The sequence below is a fragment of the Enoplosus armatus genome, chromosome 8 (assembly GCF_043641665.1).
Source record: "Enoplosus armatus isolate fEnoArm2 chromosome 8, fEnoArm2.hap1, whole genome shotgun sequence".
Classification (NCBI taxonomy): domain Eukaryota; kingdom Metazoa; phylum Chordata; class Actinopteri; order Centrarchiformes; family Enoplosidae; genus Enoplosus; species Enoplosus armatus.
Window position 1 is genome coordinate 20,029,235 of NC_092187.1, and position 18,813 is coordinate 20,048,047.

Genomic DNA, 18,813 nt, shown 5'->3' on the forward strand with positions numbered 1-18,813 from the left:
GGCAGGCCAGGGGCAGCGGTGGCCTCCGGAGGCAGGACAGGTAACCGGTTGTGGCCCTGCCTTTATATCTGAAGGCTTCATTTAGGCCGAACTGTTTATCACTGGGCTGTCTGGCCTGCTTGCCCTGTGTGAACTGCAATCCTGCTCCACTCAGGACCGTTTTAACACCCCAAGGGGGGGGCGTGTTCAGGCCAGGCAATAATACCCTCTCATTGGGCCAAGGCAGAGTTTCATCGCCTTGGCCGCTTGCTTGAGTGACAACACCAAATGAATTTGCTGCATCAGTGTCTGACTTTGGAGGACACACGTCGCTGTAACTCTTTTTTCCTGCTGTCTGCAGTGACAGCGCATGAATACATTATGGACACGCAGCTTGTGAATACTTCTATAAACCATTGTGTGTTATTGTTCTATTGTGTCTCATTTGCACGCCAAAGACAACATTGAACCGATAATACATTCACATGTGTGAATGTGTGTGTGTGTGTGTGTGTGTGTGTGTGTGTATGTGTGTGCGCATATGCACACCTATGTATTTGTTTCCCTGTTTTTGTGTCAGTGCGCAAAAGCTCTTCAAAATTACACGCTGGGAAACTGCACTTTTTATGAGATGATATGTGTGTATAATTATGGTTTAATTGCTTGCCCTGTGATGTGCTGTCATGTGTCAAAGCCCAAAGACAGCAAATAATGGTTCTGCTGCCGTCACTTTGTCACCCAGACGCTCAGCATGCAGAGAGCAGCAGAAACACCAGTAACTGATATGCTTCTTGAATTACTGATAAGCGCTCGAGTATGATGAGCTTTGTGTATGTGGGCGTGCTTGTGCTCTCAAAAGTATCTTGGCTGGCCTTTTTATCTTGGTCTATTGTGATTGTCTGTGTAAGTGTGCATAAGGGTGTGTGCGCGAGCGTAACAGTATGTGTCTGTGCTTCTGTGAATATTTTTGTGTTTGTGAGTGAATGTAGTTTTGTGCTTAAGAACACATTGTTTAATTCTGTGTGTGTGTGTGTGTAAGCGGGTGGGAGTGTGTGTGGTGTGAGGGTGAGGGAGCACAAGCTTACGTGTGTGTGCAAATGTGTTTGATGCCTACTGTATATCGGCACTGACAGGTGCAACAGTTGTGTTATGCTTTAAGCTGCTTGTTTGTCTGGCACACTGCTTTGTGTGGTTGAGAAATGGAGTAAACAGAGGGAGAGGAAAGCAGCCTGGGGGCTAATTTATTCACTCCCCAGTCGCCCTAGTCACAGAGGCCTGTTGCACTGGCCCACCTGTCAATCCTGAGGAGCGTGCCATAGCCTCATCCAACTGCACACCGCCACACAACAGTCCCATTTCAGTGGGCCAAGCGCTTAAGGCAAGAGCCGTATTAACTATGATATATCAATAAACTCTCCGTAATCAGAATTAACAAGATAGCAAGTTTATTTAGCAAACAAGCAGCATAAAAGAAGTCTGACATTTTCTGTGTGCATTGAAAATGATTGTGGAGTTACGGTTGTACCAGTGTTGGTGTTGACATTTAAAGTCAAATATTGAATAGACAGAATGATAGCATCTCTGTTTGTAAGCACCTTTCACAAAAAAGTATTGCGACACATGACTGTAGTGAAATGCATAAACAGTTTAATACCTTATAGACCAATGTGCCGTATTGCATCACAACTGCCTTATCCCTGAAAAGAGCACAAAGTACAGTTTATGACACAAATGCTTACAAAACTGCTCAGTAGAAATGTGTGAGCTGCTAGCAGTTGTGGTTGACTGTAGTAATGTGATGTTCAATGCACTATGGGAGTGGGAGGAAGTGTCTGTCTGTTGCCAGCGTGGAGTAATGGATGGCAGAGCTATGGGAGTGGGAGGAGGCATACATCCTATTTCAGACAGCTGTAATGGATGAGAGTACAGCAAAAAATAAGAACAGGAGGAAGTCTGCATGCCTTCACCATCTCAAACTCTCGCACACAGAGTTCGGTAGTATTGAAATCAGTTCACAATAGATGCGATTGGAACAATGGAACACCTGGAGAAACAGTAAAGGCTGATGTGACTTTTGTTGTTTGTGAATTGGTCATAGGATGTCGGCATGTGTGAATGTGTTGGGCACACACATTACATGTGTTTGTGCACCTGTGTAGTGTGTTTTTTTTAGCTATGTAATGTGTCTCTCACCATGTGCTCAGTCTGTGTAGCTGTGCAGTGGTACTCTGGTATAATTAATCAGACGGTTTGATGTTGGCAAATGAGTGTTTATACAGACTGACTTCCTCTGCAGGCCCTGCTCCTTTTAACTAGGTTTTAGTTAAACAAGACGAGCACATAAAACACTTCAAGGCACCTATTTATCACATGGTCCTCCAAGCAATGTAGCCCAACGTCCCCGTTCCCCACCACCCTCCATCCCTCTTCCCTTCCCCCACTCCTGCCCCCTTCCCTACCGCCTACCCATTCACATCTACAGTGCCCGAGGAAACCCGCCTTAACTTATTGAACTCGCAACTGCTGAATAATGAAGCTGTGTCAGTCTATGTGTGTGCACTCTGCCTAACAGTGTATGTATCACCCCAGCATTTCTCCTGATTTCTAAACAGTTATACCAAAGTGGATTGGAGTGAAGCTCAACCCTTCCGACCTGCTTGTTTGATTTATTCCTGTAAGAGCCAAGCTTCCTGTCTTAAGAGCAATCCACCCTACCCTCACCTTTCACAAATATTGTATCGCACAAAATCACAGCCTATTTCCTAGCTGGTAGAGGGTTGGGGGAGAGAGTGCTGTAGACTCTTGTTGTTGCTGTAAACAAGCAAAAGCAGGCTAGCCATCCCTCTGGGTCACCTGGGAGCCGGGGCCGTGGGTCTCCCTGAGAAGGATTGAGAACGGGAGGAGGATAAGTGCTGCCTCGCTCCTGTTCCTTGCTGCGCGGTGCTTCGCTGTGTTTGCCTCTGCTGCCGGCTGGTGAAAAATGTCTCCTGGCCCCTCTGCCAGATACCGGGAGGCGTTATCAGCCCTGCCGAGCTCTCTCCACGGTAACGAGCCCCCAGGCACAGTATTATCTGTTTACGATAAGGATATTAATAACACTGTGCTTTAGTTATGTGCTGGGGTGCCCTGCGGGGTGATGGGGGAGGGGGGGGGTGGAGTAAGGAGCACCTGAATCATTCTGTCAGGGGTTCTCTCCAAGCAGGACAGGATAAGAGTAAAAGAGAAGGAAGGAAAGGAAGGAAGGAGTCATATGGTGACAGTGCTGAGGTGTTCACCGGTTAACCCCATCCACCTTCTCCTTCCAGCCTTGTTTCCGAGAACAATAGCTTGACCATCTGCCAGCAGGTTCATGTGGGAGTTAAAGCAAGGAGTGAAGAGGTCAGGGGTTCAAAGGTCACAGCTGTCACGGTCAGCCTATTGTCTGTACTTTACTAATGTCCTTTCTTTCTGTCCCTCTTTCTCTCTTCCTCTACTGTCTCCAGTGTTTGTATGGCTGTTACGTACACTCCTCCATCATCCCCACCTTCCACCGTAGGTGCTACTGGCTCCTCCAGGTAAGAACTCCTCTTCTCCTCCTCAACAGTTCACCACACTTTAGTCTCACTCCCAAACTCTCCCAGCCTATCCACATGAACTTGAATGAGGCGCATGATATCAGTTTCCATTTAACCGAAGCATTTACCTTTGACAGCCGGCAGGCAGACATCAACCTATCCCCCCGCCACCTCACTCTCTCTCTTCTCTTTTCTCTTCACAGCCTCCATTTCCCTTATCTTTCCCAGTCATTCTCTTTTCTGATGGCGTTGCCCATACACGCCGTCCAGCAGGAGGACGGTATCTCAGTCTGCTAAAAGCTTTGCCATCTCCCCTGTCTAACAGCTGCAGTGATGGGCAGTAAAAGCATGATGGAAGACGTTCCCTGTACAGTATAGTGTGCTTACAGTGGGTCGTCAAGTCCGCAGGTTGAGAGTGGTTGTAAATAGTAGTCCTTTGATCACCTCCCCAATACATCTCATCATTCTCGTTTAGCATGGCAGCTATTATTGCTGGAAGGTGCCTGATATGTACAACCATTCACACTCACAATTTTAAGGGAGCATAAAGCACACACACCTAGAATAGGGGTGTGTGGAGCTGCTTCTATCTTTGTCTGTCTATCTATGTATCTCTCTGTCTGTAGTTCTATGTCTTTCATATATTCTAGTATAAAACGTGTGGAGAAAAATCATCTTTGAGATAAATACACTCTGGCTACTATGTCGCTCGTTCAATTTCTCTTAAGTTGTATTTTCTGAAGTGAAGAATTGTGCCTGCTGTACTAAATAGACCCAGAAGACAAATTCATGTGTAGTCTAACGAACGCCCCCCCCCCCCCCCCCCCCCCCCCGACAATGTCTGTTAGCGAAACAGGACCTAAACCTGTTGGGAAAAGACAAAAGGGGAAAACTGGCCTCAACAATGCTTAAATACTAATCAAAATAATTAGAGTGTTCCCACAGCAAACAAAAGCTTTCAAACAACAACTGTTTATTTCTCTCGCTCTGTCTGTTGGCACTGTGTGTGTCTCAGGCAGTAATAACAACACCAGCAGACAAAAAGTATGTCTCTTCCTGTCTCTTTGAGTTCAGTCAGCAAAGCCATATATTTTCCAAATGAGGTAGAGTATATTATTAAAGTCGGAAGTAATGAAAGCAAAGAAAACAATGAAATAATGGTATTTGGAATATATCATTCTGACTCTGGAAATAACACAAGACACAGTGGTATGTGTTCAGACTTTGGGAATGATCAGAGGACGCACTTTTTGGTGATACTGAATATTATCTTTAATCTGCTTCCATTTGCAAACTGTCAGGGAAATCTTTCTGGAGTCGTTTTGTTCTGGTATTACAAGCTCATTTAAAGGATAGGTTCACAATTTTTTCCAAGTCTATTTTAATACAATACATGACATTCTCATATATGCATTGAAATAGTTAGCTGCAGTGTAGGGATAGTAACACAAAGAGGGACTGAAGACTGTAGATTTGGAAGATTTGACAAATTCATTTTAGCATGGAAGGAGGATTGTGGATTTTGTCTCCCATAACTTACATTGGAATTGCGATAGTAAAGGATCTCTTCACGGTGAGTATGGAGGGGGAGAACATTTGCAGCGGCCGACAACTCTTTCAACGTACATGTGGGCATGTCGGTATTGTTTGTTGTATTGTTAAGACTGATTTAAAAACAAAAACAAAAACCTATACCTAAGTCAAATTCAGGTCTAAAGGAGCATGACTGGAGCATTAAACATTGCCACGGCTCCAGGAAGAGTCAGGCCAAATCTAGGCTTGACACATACACAATCACGCAAGGACACACACATTCAGAATCATGTACACACTGCACAGAGAGCAAATAACACTGAGAGCTGGGGTCACAAAAGGTCACTCGCTTTTTAAATCTACAGGCTTCATTTTCACCCTTTCTCTCTCTGCCAGTTTGTGGATACACGCATATAAACACTCGTCAAACTTTGAGGAGTTCACTGACTCAACTCTTCTTTCCTGTTATTGCAGAAGTAGGAACTACTGGTTAGTGAATCCTTGGCCCTCACATCTCCTTCTCTTACACTGCTCAGCAGATCTCCTTACATGACTCACAAGGCCCTGGTGTGCAGCTAACACATCCACTCATTCAAAAAAACAAAACAACTTCTGCCAACCAACAAAAAGCATTTATTTAAGTATTTTCTTTGGCACCAAGCATTCATGGAGCCCCAGATTTACATCTCTTTTCAGAGCAGTTTATTGGAGGCCATCTGTGCTGACAGGAAACCACAGTCAAGATGACACCAGAGGTAAAAGATTACACCACTTCAGTCCATATTTCTGCAGATGCAGGTAGACCTTCAGAACCTCTGTCTCTTCAAGCCGTTTTTAGTCAGACAACTGACAGTCAGCCCTGGTTACAACGATCTCTCTCTCTCATTTTCTCTCTCTCTTTTTCCACCTTTCTCCAGTGTCTGAACCCTCTGTCCCTGACTCCCTGTGTACCATTTGCTGTGTCCATATGAGATTTGTAGGCAGTAGTCTGTCAACAGCAGAGCAGCAAGGAGACTGGAGCTCCCAGAGCGGCAACAGGGAAAGGTCACCAGTGAGTGAAAAATGTAAATATTCAGCCATCCAGCGGCCACAGTCACGGAGAGACAGGGATGAAAATAACTCCTATTACACAGCACCGACAGGGAGGGAACACAGAGGACAGAGAGGGTAGAGACGGACTGTGAATGAGAGAGCGAGTGAGATGGACACAACTTTTAAAAAGTTAAGGCTAAAAAAAACTGAAGGGAGAGCTGGAGAGAAAGATAGATTTAAAGATTTGAAGCAAAAAAAAAAAAAACATACAGCAGAATAAGGAGAAAGGGGATAGTGTGTATATGTGTGTATTTTTGGATATGTGTGTGAGACAGTGCAAGAAAGCCAGAAAGCGAGAAGGGAGAAAGACAGACAGAGTGAAGTTGGTGAAAGGTGTTTTAGGGAGGGGGGTTTAGTCTGTGGGTGTGTGCCTCTTTATCCACTCTTTATCCACTCTTTATTGAGTCAAAGCCTGGGTAATGAGACAGGGGACAGGAATGAAGACCTGCGAGGGGGGTCCTCTCTCACTCCATTCTTTTTCTTTTGTTCTTTTCACCTCTCACTCTCAATCTACTCATCCCCACCACACTACCTCCACCTCTCTATGGCATTAGACCACTTTAAAATGTCTGGCCCATCCCCGCAAACGGCTGAGACTGAAGAAAAGTACCACCGCAGTTACCTAGGGTTGCAAACAATGAATCCAAATTGCTGCTGAGACAGAGAGCTGCCCAGAGCGGACTGTGTGGTTTGTCACTCAAAAAAAGTCTCCATTTGAATAGATTTTGTAAAAATCTGGGCTCTGTCATATCATGGTATATTTTCAATGCTGCCAACAAAAACCACGAGTCCCCACATCATAACAGTATGTATCCACTGTGTAAATGCTGTCAGTTACAGCTGGATCTATACTAGATCTAATACTAAAGGTTCTATGTGGAGTTTTCAGAAAGTCCTTGTTATTAATGACACCGGTGGCCTTTAAGTGAGCGGCAGACAGCATCCAGTTGCTCATTCATACGAGCGCAAGCAAACATCCCGGGCATCGGCCAAAACACTGTCATGACATACACCAGACCGATTTACTGTGATTTACAATCATATTTAGAGCACCGTTACTATCTGTAATGTTCCTATATTTTATTTGGACCCTAGCTATTGCTGTTTTCAAATGACTACAAAACACCAGATCCATGCCACGTAGCTAGGTTATAGCTAGCTTGCCAACCTTACCTTAGCTTAGGTTACAGTTAGCTAGTTGTCCGCCCCTGCCTTGCACCACTGTTGGCTAGTATAAAGCAATCACTAGTTAGATCACCCTTAGGACTCTGGATGAATTAGCTGACGATATACACTCAAGACAGTTTTTTGCTACATTAGCTAGCTAGCAATTTGTCTGCATTAGCAAGCAAGCTATGTGGACTTTGTGTTGGACTTGTTTTGGTAGCAGACTCCATTTCTAAGCCAATGTTAGCTAGTGTCGGCAAGGGGTGCTGAACCATGATCTTATAATACATCCATGAACTAAACATGGAGCTGAAGAGAGGCTCAGGCAAGGCACTAGAGAGCACGCATAACGTCGCATCCTTTGGATTTTCTCAGAAAAACCGTCCTTTACATAGAGATCCGTCCACAGGCTGTTATAGGCAACTGAGAAAGTCGAGGATGGACTCATTTTTTAAGTTACGTTACAGTCCGTTCACACATTGCCAATTAAAAGCGATTCATACATGTAAATTGTTACATATAGTACCTTTAAAGGCATACCTATTCCAGCCACAAGCTGTCATGACACACACACGCAGACAGACACACACTCATTCACACAGAAGATCTCGCCTGTCCTGGTGGCACTGATTGATTCTATCGCTCCGTGTCCCCTTCTCTTGTTTAGTGCTAATCGAATGTAATTCCCTGCTTGCGCCTCTCCATCAAATCAGACAGTGGAGTTTGCGCTGGCCGGCGGGGGCACAGAGGTGGGGATAATTATGATATTAATACGGAGGGGGTCTGAGGGGAAACTTCATTTGTCCTGCTGCCTGCCACGAACACAGAAAGGGGTCAATAGCCTCTCCCGCTTTTCCTACTTTAAAGAGGAGGCGAGCAGGATGAGATAATGAAATGACTGGTAAGGCAGAAGGGAATGCTGACGACCTTGTTTCTTCACAGCTATCACTTTCTCCCTCTTACCTTCCTCAGCTTAGGCCACTGCGCTCTAGTCTCTGTCTCACATGAATACATTATTAATATCACCATTCACTGCAGTTACATTTTTCTTATTACATTAGTCCTTCAGAGTATAATGACTCTGGAACCACTTGAATTAGTGTTATGTAGGAAAATGAGTTGTCACTGTTGTCCCTGTGATCATTCCAGCACTATTAGACAGTATTTCAGCAATATTAATTTATGGAATAATTCAAAGGTTACTTAATTGGACAGGCAGAGTGATAACTCTGCCTGATATCGCAGTTATCAGAGTGATTAAAGAGAACCTTGAGCAGTGTAGGCTATGCGGCGCTGTCCATGGTGCTGAAACCTACAGTTATAACCTTTCTAACTGTTCACCACATCTGAGCCTGGGCCTATTTTGGGCTGTTGATTTATCAAAAATCACCCAGCACCTTTGAACTCCCCTATTCATCTCATAACAAGCTCACCAATCTCCAGAGATCAATATGCCTGGCCAAGCAGATCATGTGCAGGTCCCAACACATGCACTCACCATGCCTCACGCCTCCACGTCACCAGTCAGGGCCAGAGGCTCCTCTCTCTCTCTTTCTAGCTAATTGAATGGGAAAAGTTGAGTAGCTCTTTTGCTGTGGTGATCCGCCATAGGTCGGTGTGAAAGCAGGATACAGCAGCTACAGACCCAGAGCGGACATGCCTGCAGGCTAAAGGCAGACAGATGGATTCTTTATATCTACCAGAGTCCTCTATTCATTCGGATGAGTTTAGTTGCCTCTGTGCTGAGCACTGGGAGACAGGTGCCGGATTCAGAGTAGCTCAGGTGATGTGTGATGACGGAGCAGAGCTGTCAGGTCCAGATTCACATCAGATACGTCCAGACCATGCAAGGCTACATAATGAATATTTCACTGAGATAAATCATGGATGAGCCCAGGCACCGTTCTGTTGATTTCACTGAGAGGATAGAGAGGCAGGAAAACCTGGGGAGGTTTTGACTGGCTGTCTACAACCTCAGGGCAAATGGAGGCAGTAGAAATATAATTGCCTTTAGCTATGCAGGCTGTTGTTTGTATCAAATGGAAATGCACCTCTACAGAGTATGAGATCAGATTTATAGCATATGAATTTGACTCCACCACCTGACTGTTCAACTCAAAACCTCGACAGTGGACTGGTAAGAAAGGGTGACAGTACATTATATGCAATGTGAGTTTGAGTCTGTATATCTTTCAGCGGGTGTACATGCCTTTGTGTGTGTGTGTGTGTATCTGGCTTTGCCGTTCTGTTTCTGCACTATGGTGGGAGACCATGGTGCTCTCAGCAGCATGCTGCTGCTGGCAGGCCCCCACTCTCTCTGCCATGAGGAGAACAGCTGCTTCACGAGCATGTCGGGGTGTGAGCCATGTCCCTGTGGCTCCCCTCATCTCCTTCACTTCTCTTCCTCCTTGTGTGCAGTCACACAGACACGGTGCGTCTGACATTAACCCTCTCCATCCTTTCTACTTATAAACATTTGAATATGACCCTCTCCATGCTATCACTTTTCTTTCTCCTCTGAACACTTCTGCTACCCTCTCCTTTCAGTCAGAGAGAAAATATAGAGTTAGTTCTAAGTTGGTCTCTGCTCAAAACAAGTGACACCGGGGCCTCTAAACAAATTGAAGGTTACTCTTGTGCTTAATTAATGGCCCCTGCTGGAGCACTCTCTCCCCATACGTAGAAAGAGAGAGAAGTTGAGCTAAACCCCAGAGGCTCACATAGCGTCCTCTCCTCCTGGCAGACTGATCTGTTCCTCAGTGCCTGCGACCTTTTCTCTAGGCCCGTCGCCTAGCCCACCAGCACGGCCAATTATCACAAATCCCCCGCCGCATTTGTCTTGCCATTTTCACTCTGCGGTCAAAGAGGCTTGCGTGGCCATAGACTCATGCAGCCTTCTAACCAGCCTGAGCCCAGGCGGAGAAACAGAGGCCCACAACAGGTATGTGGTGCTTAAATAATTCAGTTATCCTGAAAGGTTAAGGCTGTGCCTGTAAGGCGAATTGACATTCATCTTGCTCCAGAGTCATGGGTCCTGCTTTCAGGAGGAGCGGCCATCGACATGTTTACATTTTTTGACTTCCAAGATTGTTATTGACACCAATATTTTACATGTTATTCCACTACTCCCGCTGTCTGTCCACTGACCAAAAGGGCACAGAGATCTGGTTGATTATCCAGAGCAGTAAACAAATATCTGAGTCCTTTGCTGATGATGTGAGCATGTAAGCTTATTATATATATATAGTATTGCAACAAACCATGATCCTGATTTGATATCACCCTCTGTGTTGTACTTCATGAGCTTTCTCTTCAGCAGCCGTTTGCTGCCTCTCCCATATTAGACAATAAGAGAGTCCCTGTGTATAGTGTCACCAGCAAGGCTTATTTGTGTTTACTTCCTGCCTGTGTGTCTTAGAAAGCAGAGGAGATCAATGGCTCCACATTAAGTCTGTTCTGTGCTGCGCCAATCTCTGTGTCCCCACTCATGTCAAGCTACAGATCTGCCCGTGTCACTATGCAGGCTCAGGCTGATGGCAGAAGTGTGCACACATCTCCCAGCTTCCCAGAGAACACTGGTCACAGCTAATGACCAGAACTGTCCGATTTGTCCTGCCCTGATTACTCCTCTGAGCCCCAATTAGCCGTGGATGAGGGCTGACATCCCGACACGACCACTTGGACGTGTCATAGAGGGAAAGATGAGACAGGGATGGAAAGGATGGAGGTAAGAGGGAAGACAGGGAAAGTGTGTGTTAAAGACGGAGGAGAAGAGCAAAGGGAAGTCAGTGTGAAAGCCGTAGTAATATAGTGACAGAGTCGTTCGCTTCGCATTCAGTCAGATATCAATCTCAATTCCCCTTAAACAGCTACCACTCATCAACATACAAACCAACAGCTTTGATTGCAATTTCTATAACTGGCAATTTTCATTGTGAAAATCTGTCTATCTGAGGGTGTTAGCTGCAAGCTGATTTCTCTGTGGGTTAGGGATGAAGAGACTAAGGACTGTTTGTGGAAAAGATGTAAGATAAAGATAAAGTATTGGGCCAATGTGGTCGAATCATTTTACTAGTTGAAGTGAAAAGTGAAGTTCTTAGAGCCCCAAAGGTATTCTATTATGGATAAAAACAATGCCATTTGTTTCCCTAATTGTCAATAACAATCTCTGTTATGAACATTGTTTTCATCTGTTTGTCTTCCCTTATATCCCTTTATTTTTCGTTTCCTTTCTCTCCTGCCTGTTGTTCTGGTCTGACCCCCACCCCCCATCTCACGGTTCTACCTGTCTTTATTTCTGTCTGCCACTATGTCTCCCCAGGATTGCTGAGCTTTCTCCCCTCTGCAAATTTTGAGAGAAAACCTCTCACTTTTTTTTTTTTTGGCTTGCTCTCATTCTCTCTCAGTAGGGGGCAGTGGAAAAGTAACTACAAGGGCACAAAAAGCCTTCAGAGTCAAACCAGACTTCTTTTAGTCTTTTTTGATCTGGATAGATGTCATATTGAACACACATGCGCACACACCCTTCAGTGGGATGGCTCTGCTCCTCTCTCTGTCTGCTCCCCCATCTCAAAACTCACCCACGCAAACCTAAGAAGACACAGAGATTGAGAGGAGGGAGGGGGAGGGAGGAGGAGGAGGCGATGAGAGAGAGCAAACTATGGAAGGATAGGAGAGGAGGAATGGCAGGAGGGAAGGAAACAAGAGGTGGGAGGGGTGGAGGTGCTTTGAGAATGGGGGATTAGAGTTAGAAGATTAGAGGTAGAAGATGATATCATTTGGTAGAGATGAGCGGGAGCAAACGAGCAGTGCAAATCACCCGACGTTAACGAGCTGCCTCGTAAATTACTGCAGCCGAGTGTATGCTTGAATCTGGATCTGGATAGGGCTGCGTAGTGCAAGGGAGGCATAACGCTTGTCTTAATATTATTTACTGCCCCCTCCCAATTTATATAGGTGGTCTCCTAGAGCCCAATATTGGCCTCCTGTGGCAGCATCAGAGGATGTTTCCTTATAAGTAGTGGGAGGCTTAATTCTGAGTGCCCACTGTGTGGCCCATCCTATCCCTCATACATTCTGCAAAAGCTAGACTCCCCTCTTCTCGTACCCCAACAGGGGAGAGCTCAACTACAAACACTTCCCCAGTGACCCCCTCAAGATAACTCAGATTTGACAGGCTATTCCTCATCTCCCTGTAGTGTTTACAATGTTTACCTCCTAATAAAGAAACTGTTGCCAAGCAGGAATAGGGATTTATTTAATTATAATAAAATGTTTATTTTCAATGAAATGTGATTTTACTGTTTTTTTTCTCCTGGTGTGCTAAAATTCCTTAAACCATTTAGACAAATCCAGCAGGGATTACAGCAATTCAGTTGAAATGAACGAGTGCGTAGACCTGCATGTTTCAGACTGTTCGCCAGGGGAGGCAGCCCAAGAGAGGGGGGGAGAGACAGAGTCGGGGATATGGATGGCAGAGAGTTGGAGTCTCTCTCTTGTGCTCTTGGGGGTGAGAGGGGGTGGGGTAGAGGGGGAAATATACATTTCTATTTTAGCCAGGAGCCCAGCAGCAGGAGAATGACTTTCATTGGCTGGATTCTAAATATTACATGACTTCCTGATGGCAGTGTGCTGTCTGAGGCGCTGTCTGGCCTGGTATTAACCTGTCCGGATAAATCAGCCGTTTACCCAACTCTGTTCCTCTATCCAAAGTACCGTTTCCTCCCTTCTTACCTCATTTTCCCTCTGTCTCCCTTTTTTCTGTCACCCTCCAGCTTCACTTGTTTCTCCATGCACCATTTCTGCCTCTGGACCACTTGCTGTGGTGCAACCCACTTTGTGTGTGTACAGTGTGTATATGTGGAGTTACTCTGTGGTCCTCTGCCAAGGCCCCTAACGTCATATGCAGCCTGGCAGGTGACAAATAGTTTTTTAATTGCTTGCACCAGGAAAATCATTAGTCTCTTCCCTTTCCTTGGTGGGACCAGGCAGGACGTGTGTGCAATAATAATAGCCTCAATCCCGTTTCCCGCTTCCCGTCTGCTATTTTTAGAACAGGTATTTTAAGGGCCCTCTCTGTGTATGCCTATGTGTGTGTGTAAATGTACACGTGTGTGTGTGTGTGTGTGTGTGTGTGTGTGCATGCAAGTGTGTGTGAGTCCACAGTAAGGGTGGGCTAAATGGTCCAGAGGTGCTTTTCCTTGCTTGTGACAGAGGAGAGAGTGTGTTTGTCAACCCTGTTCCTGCCTCATGAGAGTTTTTCTCATTGCTGTTGCTGTTCCCCAGCCCCTGGGAGCATGCTGTTTGTCTCTGTGTATGTGTGTGTTTTTGTGTGTGTACCTCTGTGTCTGGCAGGCTCTGGCCTAGGCCATTGTGCTGTAGTGCATTACTGTAGCAATCCACCGACACAGCGGCCAGCCAGATGAAGCCGTCCAGTTTATGGAGCAACCTGCAAACTCCAGCTGCTTTTGGTTGGGATTGTGCTTAGTGGTGAGATATAGTATTGATTTTCTCTCCTCGGTGCCCTTGCCATCCCTGCGTAGATATGCACCAGAGCTCAGCATCCATTCACTGAGAAAGGGGAGAGGGGGGGGGAGACAAGAGGATGATGTTTATGTGACGATACTGACCCCATTCGTTCACATGGAAAAGGCGTGGAACATGAGGCGGCTAGACATCAGAGGGGAATTGAGTTTGCGAGGCTCAGATTGCAAGATGAACCCTGAATGTGATTTCTGTGTTATACAAGCATTTGTTATTATTGTGTATATCTGGGCGTCTGAGGGTATTTGTGTGTCTGCCTTCCTGTATGGGTCTATTACATGTGTGGGTTTGTGTGGGTTTGTGAGTGTGCAAGGGTGCATGTGTGCACATGTGTGTGTTAGCAAGCAATTTGGATCTGTGCTGTTGATGTTTGCCCGCATTTTTTCTCTTTTTTTTTTGCCCTTGGTTTGAATCCCAGTGGGGAGCCATGTTCAGCCCTGTTCCAAAGCCGTTCAGATCCCACTCTCCCTCCACTCCCTGCCCTCCCTCCCGCCCTCCTTTCCTGTAACATGGTGAAATCAAATACATGGTCAGTCATTATTGTAAACGTTTTTGTGGAAGCCCTTAGCCACACTGCAGCAGTTAATGTAAGCGCTTCATTACACGAAATATTTCATACATAAATGATATAACTTAAAAATGTTATTAAGTATTGTATAAAAAATATTAGTGTGTGACCTTTCCATGAATTTTAAGTCTGGTGCTAATAAAATGTTTAAGCAATGAAAACTGAATTGAACCTTCTAGACTGTCAGTGTTAATAATACCTTTAGGTGTGCAGTACATCAAACATCCAGTACCAGTAACCACAGTTCTCTTGTCCCTGTCTGACACACACACGCGATCATGCATGCACACACACACACACACACACAAGCTGCTCCAAACCATTGGACTTTGTGCAACAGAAAAACGTAATGCAATAAGTGTCAACAATGTTTTTTCCTGCCCAATGTCTCCTCAGCTAATACAAGATTTATTTTTTTAAGACTGAACAATTAAATATGTGTCCTCTAGGTGAGTTGATATCAATACTATACAGCCTAATGTATAATGTAAGGGTGCCAACTTCTAACATGCTTTGCTTTATTTGGTTTTGTTGACAACTAATGATTACCCCTAGAAAGATTGAAAAGTTATTTCACTGTATCTCAAAATTAAAAAAGAAAAATGTATTTTTATATCCCACTGTATAGCCTAGCATGAACAAATTAATAATTTGCAGCTTCTACCAATAATTAATCAAAGTGAAAGTGACTAGCACATAAAGAGATTATAAAAATCTCACAGTGCATCATACAGTGTTGTATGGTGGCCCACATCGGAAGTGTCACAAATTTAGGGGGGTGGGAAGCCAAACAGCTGAAAGCCACTACTCTGTATATGTATGTGTGTGTGTGTGTGTGTGTATAATCAGACAGTGTTATCCAAGCAAAGCAGCCTACCCTGGCAGTGCTTAGACTGGGGAGACCCCGTCTCTTTCCAGATTCATCTCTCCAGCTTTGTTTGACTAAGTAGTGCCATGGTGTTGGTGTTGGAGAGGGCTGGAGTGGCAACAGCAGCAGCAGTGCAGCGTATGCGTGGGTTGCCTGAGCCAGTGAGGCTTGGCACAGAGCGGCAGCATATGTTCATGGCCAGCTTCCTTACTCCTCTCCCATCTTTCTCTCTCTCTCTCGTCTCCTCTGTCTGTCTCTCTCGCTCACTCTTGATAACACTCACCTTCTCCTCCCCCCCTGTTTTCTTTCCACTTCTTTTGGCTTTGCACGTCCTTGTATCACCTGTGGGAGACAGCATAGTACAGAGATCAAAGGGCGTTGGGGATCCCAGTGTCCCCCAAGGACAGCCCACTGTGTCTCACTAATGCCACATCCCCATCTTCTAACACAGTCACACGCATACACTCCCCTTTGTCATTTTGTCATCTGGCATACGATCAGAGAATATTCAGGGCAGCAGGTAATAAGTTGCGGCTGTTAGGGGGCTCACAGCTTCATTTTTGATGCCTTTCCAAGGGTTGGTCACCAGCACCTTGGCCTGCCTCTGCCCTACATAAACACTGGCTGTTATCCAAGCATGTCAGAAACAGGCATTTCCGAATACTACCGACTAACTGGTAGATATGGACCACCGTCCTGCTACCCAGCAAAGGGTTAACTGTGTCCCAGATAGCCCCAACCAGCTGTTTCAGCCTTTCACACCTTCTCTCCTGCTGCCTGCTCTCCTCCCTGCCTCTTGGACCAGTAAATGAACACTCATTTGCAAGTTAGATAAATCCTTTGAATGTATTATTGATGCAAACAAATTAGCCTGTGGGCCCCAGACAATACCTAATGGAGCCTTGGCTTATGGGTGAGGTGGTTTCCAGCGAGGGCACTGTCGGTGTTCCAGGATTGATGCCTGCTCTTCTGCCCCGTAATTATTTCTCCTACAAATTATTCAGCTGTTCTGATGCAATTTGGGGTTTAAAGCAGTGCTACTTATTGCTGCCTATATGATTCCAGGCCTCAACTCAGCCACATTCATTAGTTTATTGAAGAAAAAAAAAGACACAGGCAATTAGATAACTGGGATAAAGCCACCAAAATGAGGGGATGTGTTATTATTCAAGTTTATGCATGCTGCTCATAATTCACTGGGGTTTATGTTGGTGTTGCTTTTTCAAGGATATTGTCTTATCTTGTTGTACACAGACACATGCACACATTTTAACAGCCTTGTATAAGCCTGTTCACGTATTAACAGAGACTCAAACTGACTCCTTTCACAAATATGCATAGAAACGCTGGCAGAATGTATGTGGCAGGCACACGCAAAGGTGTGGACACATTGGACATACGAACATGTGCATACACACAGAGAGAACACACAAGTGCATGTAATTTATGCAAGCTGGCAAAAGTGTTGTAAAGGCAGAGGTTGTAAAACCATGGGAAGAAAAAGTGAGAGAGGAGATGAGAGAAAGAGAGGACGACCATACTGTCCTCAGTGATTAGGACCCAGTATTGATCAGAGGAGGGAGGGGGAGACAGGCTGAGAGGGGGAGGGGAAGAACAGGCCCCAGGGCTCGGGCCCAAACTCTCTGGTGGCCTCTGCTCTGTTCCTCTCCTGCAAGCTGGCCAGGGCCATCGGGAGATACATCAAAGGGTCTTATCCTTGCATCCGTCCCATATGCACACACACACACACACACACAAATGCACATATTAATGCATGCACACACATTCCTCTGGCCTTTGAAAAACGCTCTATTTGATGACATCATTTCCCCTTTTGTTCCACTGTTAGACATCATAAATCAAAGCTGATATGTTATTGTCAGGGTGTTGAGGAGAGCCAGGGCCTCCTATTCTCCTATTAAGGCCTATTTTGACGGTGTGTGCAGTTCTAGTATTCGTTACCTCTATAGTACCTTTCCTTGTCTCCTGACACAGACATATCCAACTAATGCTTATAGTCAAACCTACAAATTTTAAATCTTGGCCAGCAAATAATCTGAATGTGCCTGCTGTTTTTTTTGATAGCATCATTAGGTGTAGCCCAGCCTTTCAAACACATCACAGAACACATCACAGAACAGTGTCAGTAGTCAAGAGCTGCAAGTCTCAAGCAAGGCAGCAATCAGTTGAACGGATCAGACACAGACACACACACACACACGGCATCAATCAGCTGTTCATGGTGGTGTGTCCATATTCTCTCCCCAGTATTCAGTGTGTGTAGAGGAAGTACTCATTACTCTGTGCTCTCTCAGGGCCAGACCTGTGTTAATGCATTTTCTCCTCTTACTCTTTTTTTCTTCCCCCCTCTGCTCCTTCTGCCTGCTTTTCAGCTGACTCTGGGCTTTGGCAATCTTATTTGCCTTTCAATCCAGATCAATCTCCATCGTATCTACAGCCCCGGAATCATAAACATTTCATAGGTTCAACCTTGACACTGACAAGGCATGGAGTGGTGAGGGTTTTGGTGTAGAGTGCCTGTGGAGGCTAGTTGATGCTGGACTTCACTCAGTCCAAAGAAAGTGCCGGGAACATCACCCTGTCGAACTCTGCCGCACACTACAAACCCCCATCCTGCACAGCTGTCGCATTGTCTCAGCAGGAGACACACACAGTGTTGCATGTGTTTGTGTGTCTGTGCATGAATAGCACCTTCAGACCACAGCAAATTCCTTGTAATGTATGTTACTTGGCAATAAACAGTTTCTGATTCTGATTCTGATTCTGATTCTGATGTGCACTCACATGCACACATATATAAAGTATGTGTCTGGTTTTGTCTGTGTGTATGTGCGATGTATTATTCATAAGAAGACACATTCATCTCAGTGAGACACCTTCAACAATTTGGAGACGTGGTGTGCTTAACGGCTTAATGTAGTTGCTGCAATTTGGCTCTCCTCTGGCTGATTAACACCGGCACTCCAGTCCTCACTGTGCTTTGCCTCACGAAGGATTAGGTGTTATAAGAAACATGGCTTCCAAGGGAGTTGATGAATATTTCCCCAAATTTACCTGACATTTTCTGATTTGAACATCTTTCAGAATACCCACTCCTATTCAATTTCTGTCTCACTATTTAGTCGCTATCAGAGGGAGCTCAAAAGAGGTGAACACAAATCATTTTCTAGGCAAAGCAAGAATGACCTTGGATTGCTGTGTATAAAAACTGCCCCACTGTCTCTATGTGTTCAAATGGAGGATATAGACTTTCCTTTTTCTCATTTTCCTTTGTCTTTACTTCTCTCTTTTTGTCCCCACCTAAAATTTTTGCAAAACAGCAGGTCAAACTTTTACTGAGCGTGTATGCAAGTGCTGCCAACAGTAGAGCAGTCAGCAAAATGCCACCTCAGCACCTGTGCTTTAATGATTAATACCATATTGATGGTCTCAATTAATTTCCTATTACACCACCAGAAGGCTGCGGTCGCTCTGTCTCTGTCATGGCC

General features: G+C 45.2%; 1 protein-coding gene across 1 annotated transcript in view; it reads left to right on the forward strand.

Moving 5' to 3' along the window:
• camta1a (calmodulin binding transcription activator 1a) overlaps window positions 1-18,813 on the forward strand; it is a 265,794-nt gene that overhangs the window by 207,485 nt on the left and 39,496 nt on the right. Inside the window, exon 6 of the mRNA XM_070910084.1 lies at window positions 3,462-3,533. Coding sequence (XP_070766185.1) covers window positions 3,462-3,533 — 72 coding nt within the window. The remainder of the gene's footprint in view (window positions 1-3,461; window positions 3,534-18,813) is intronic.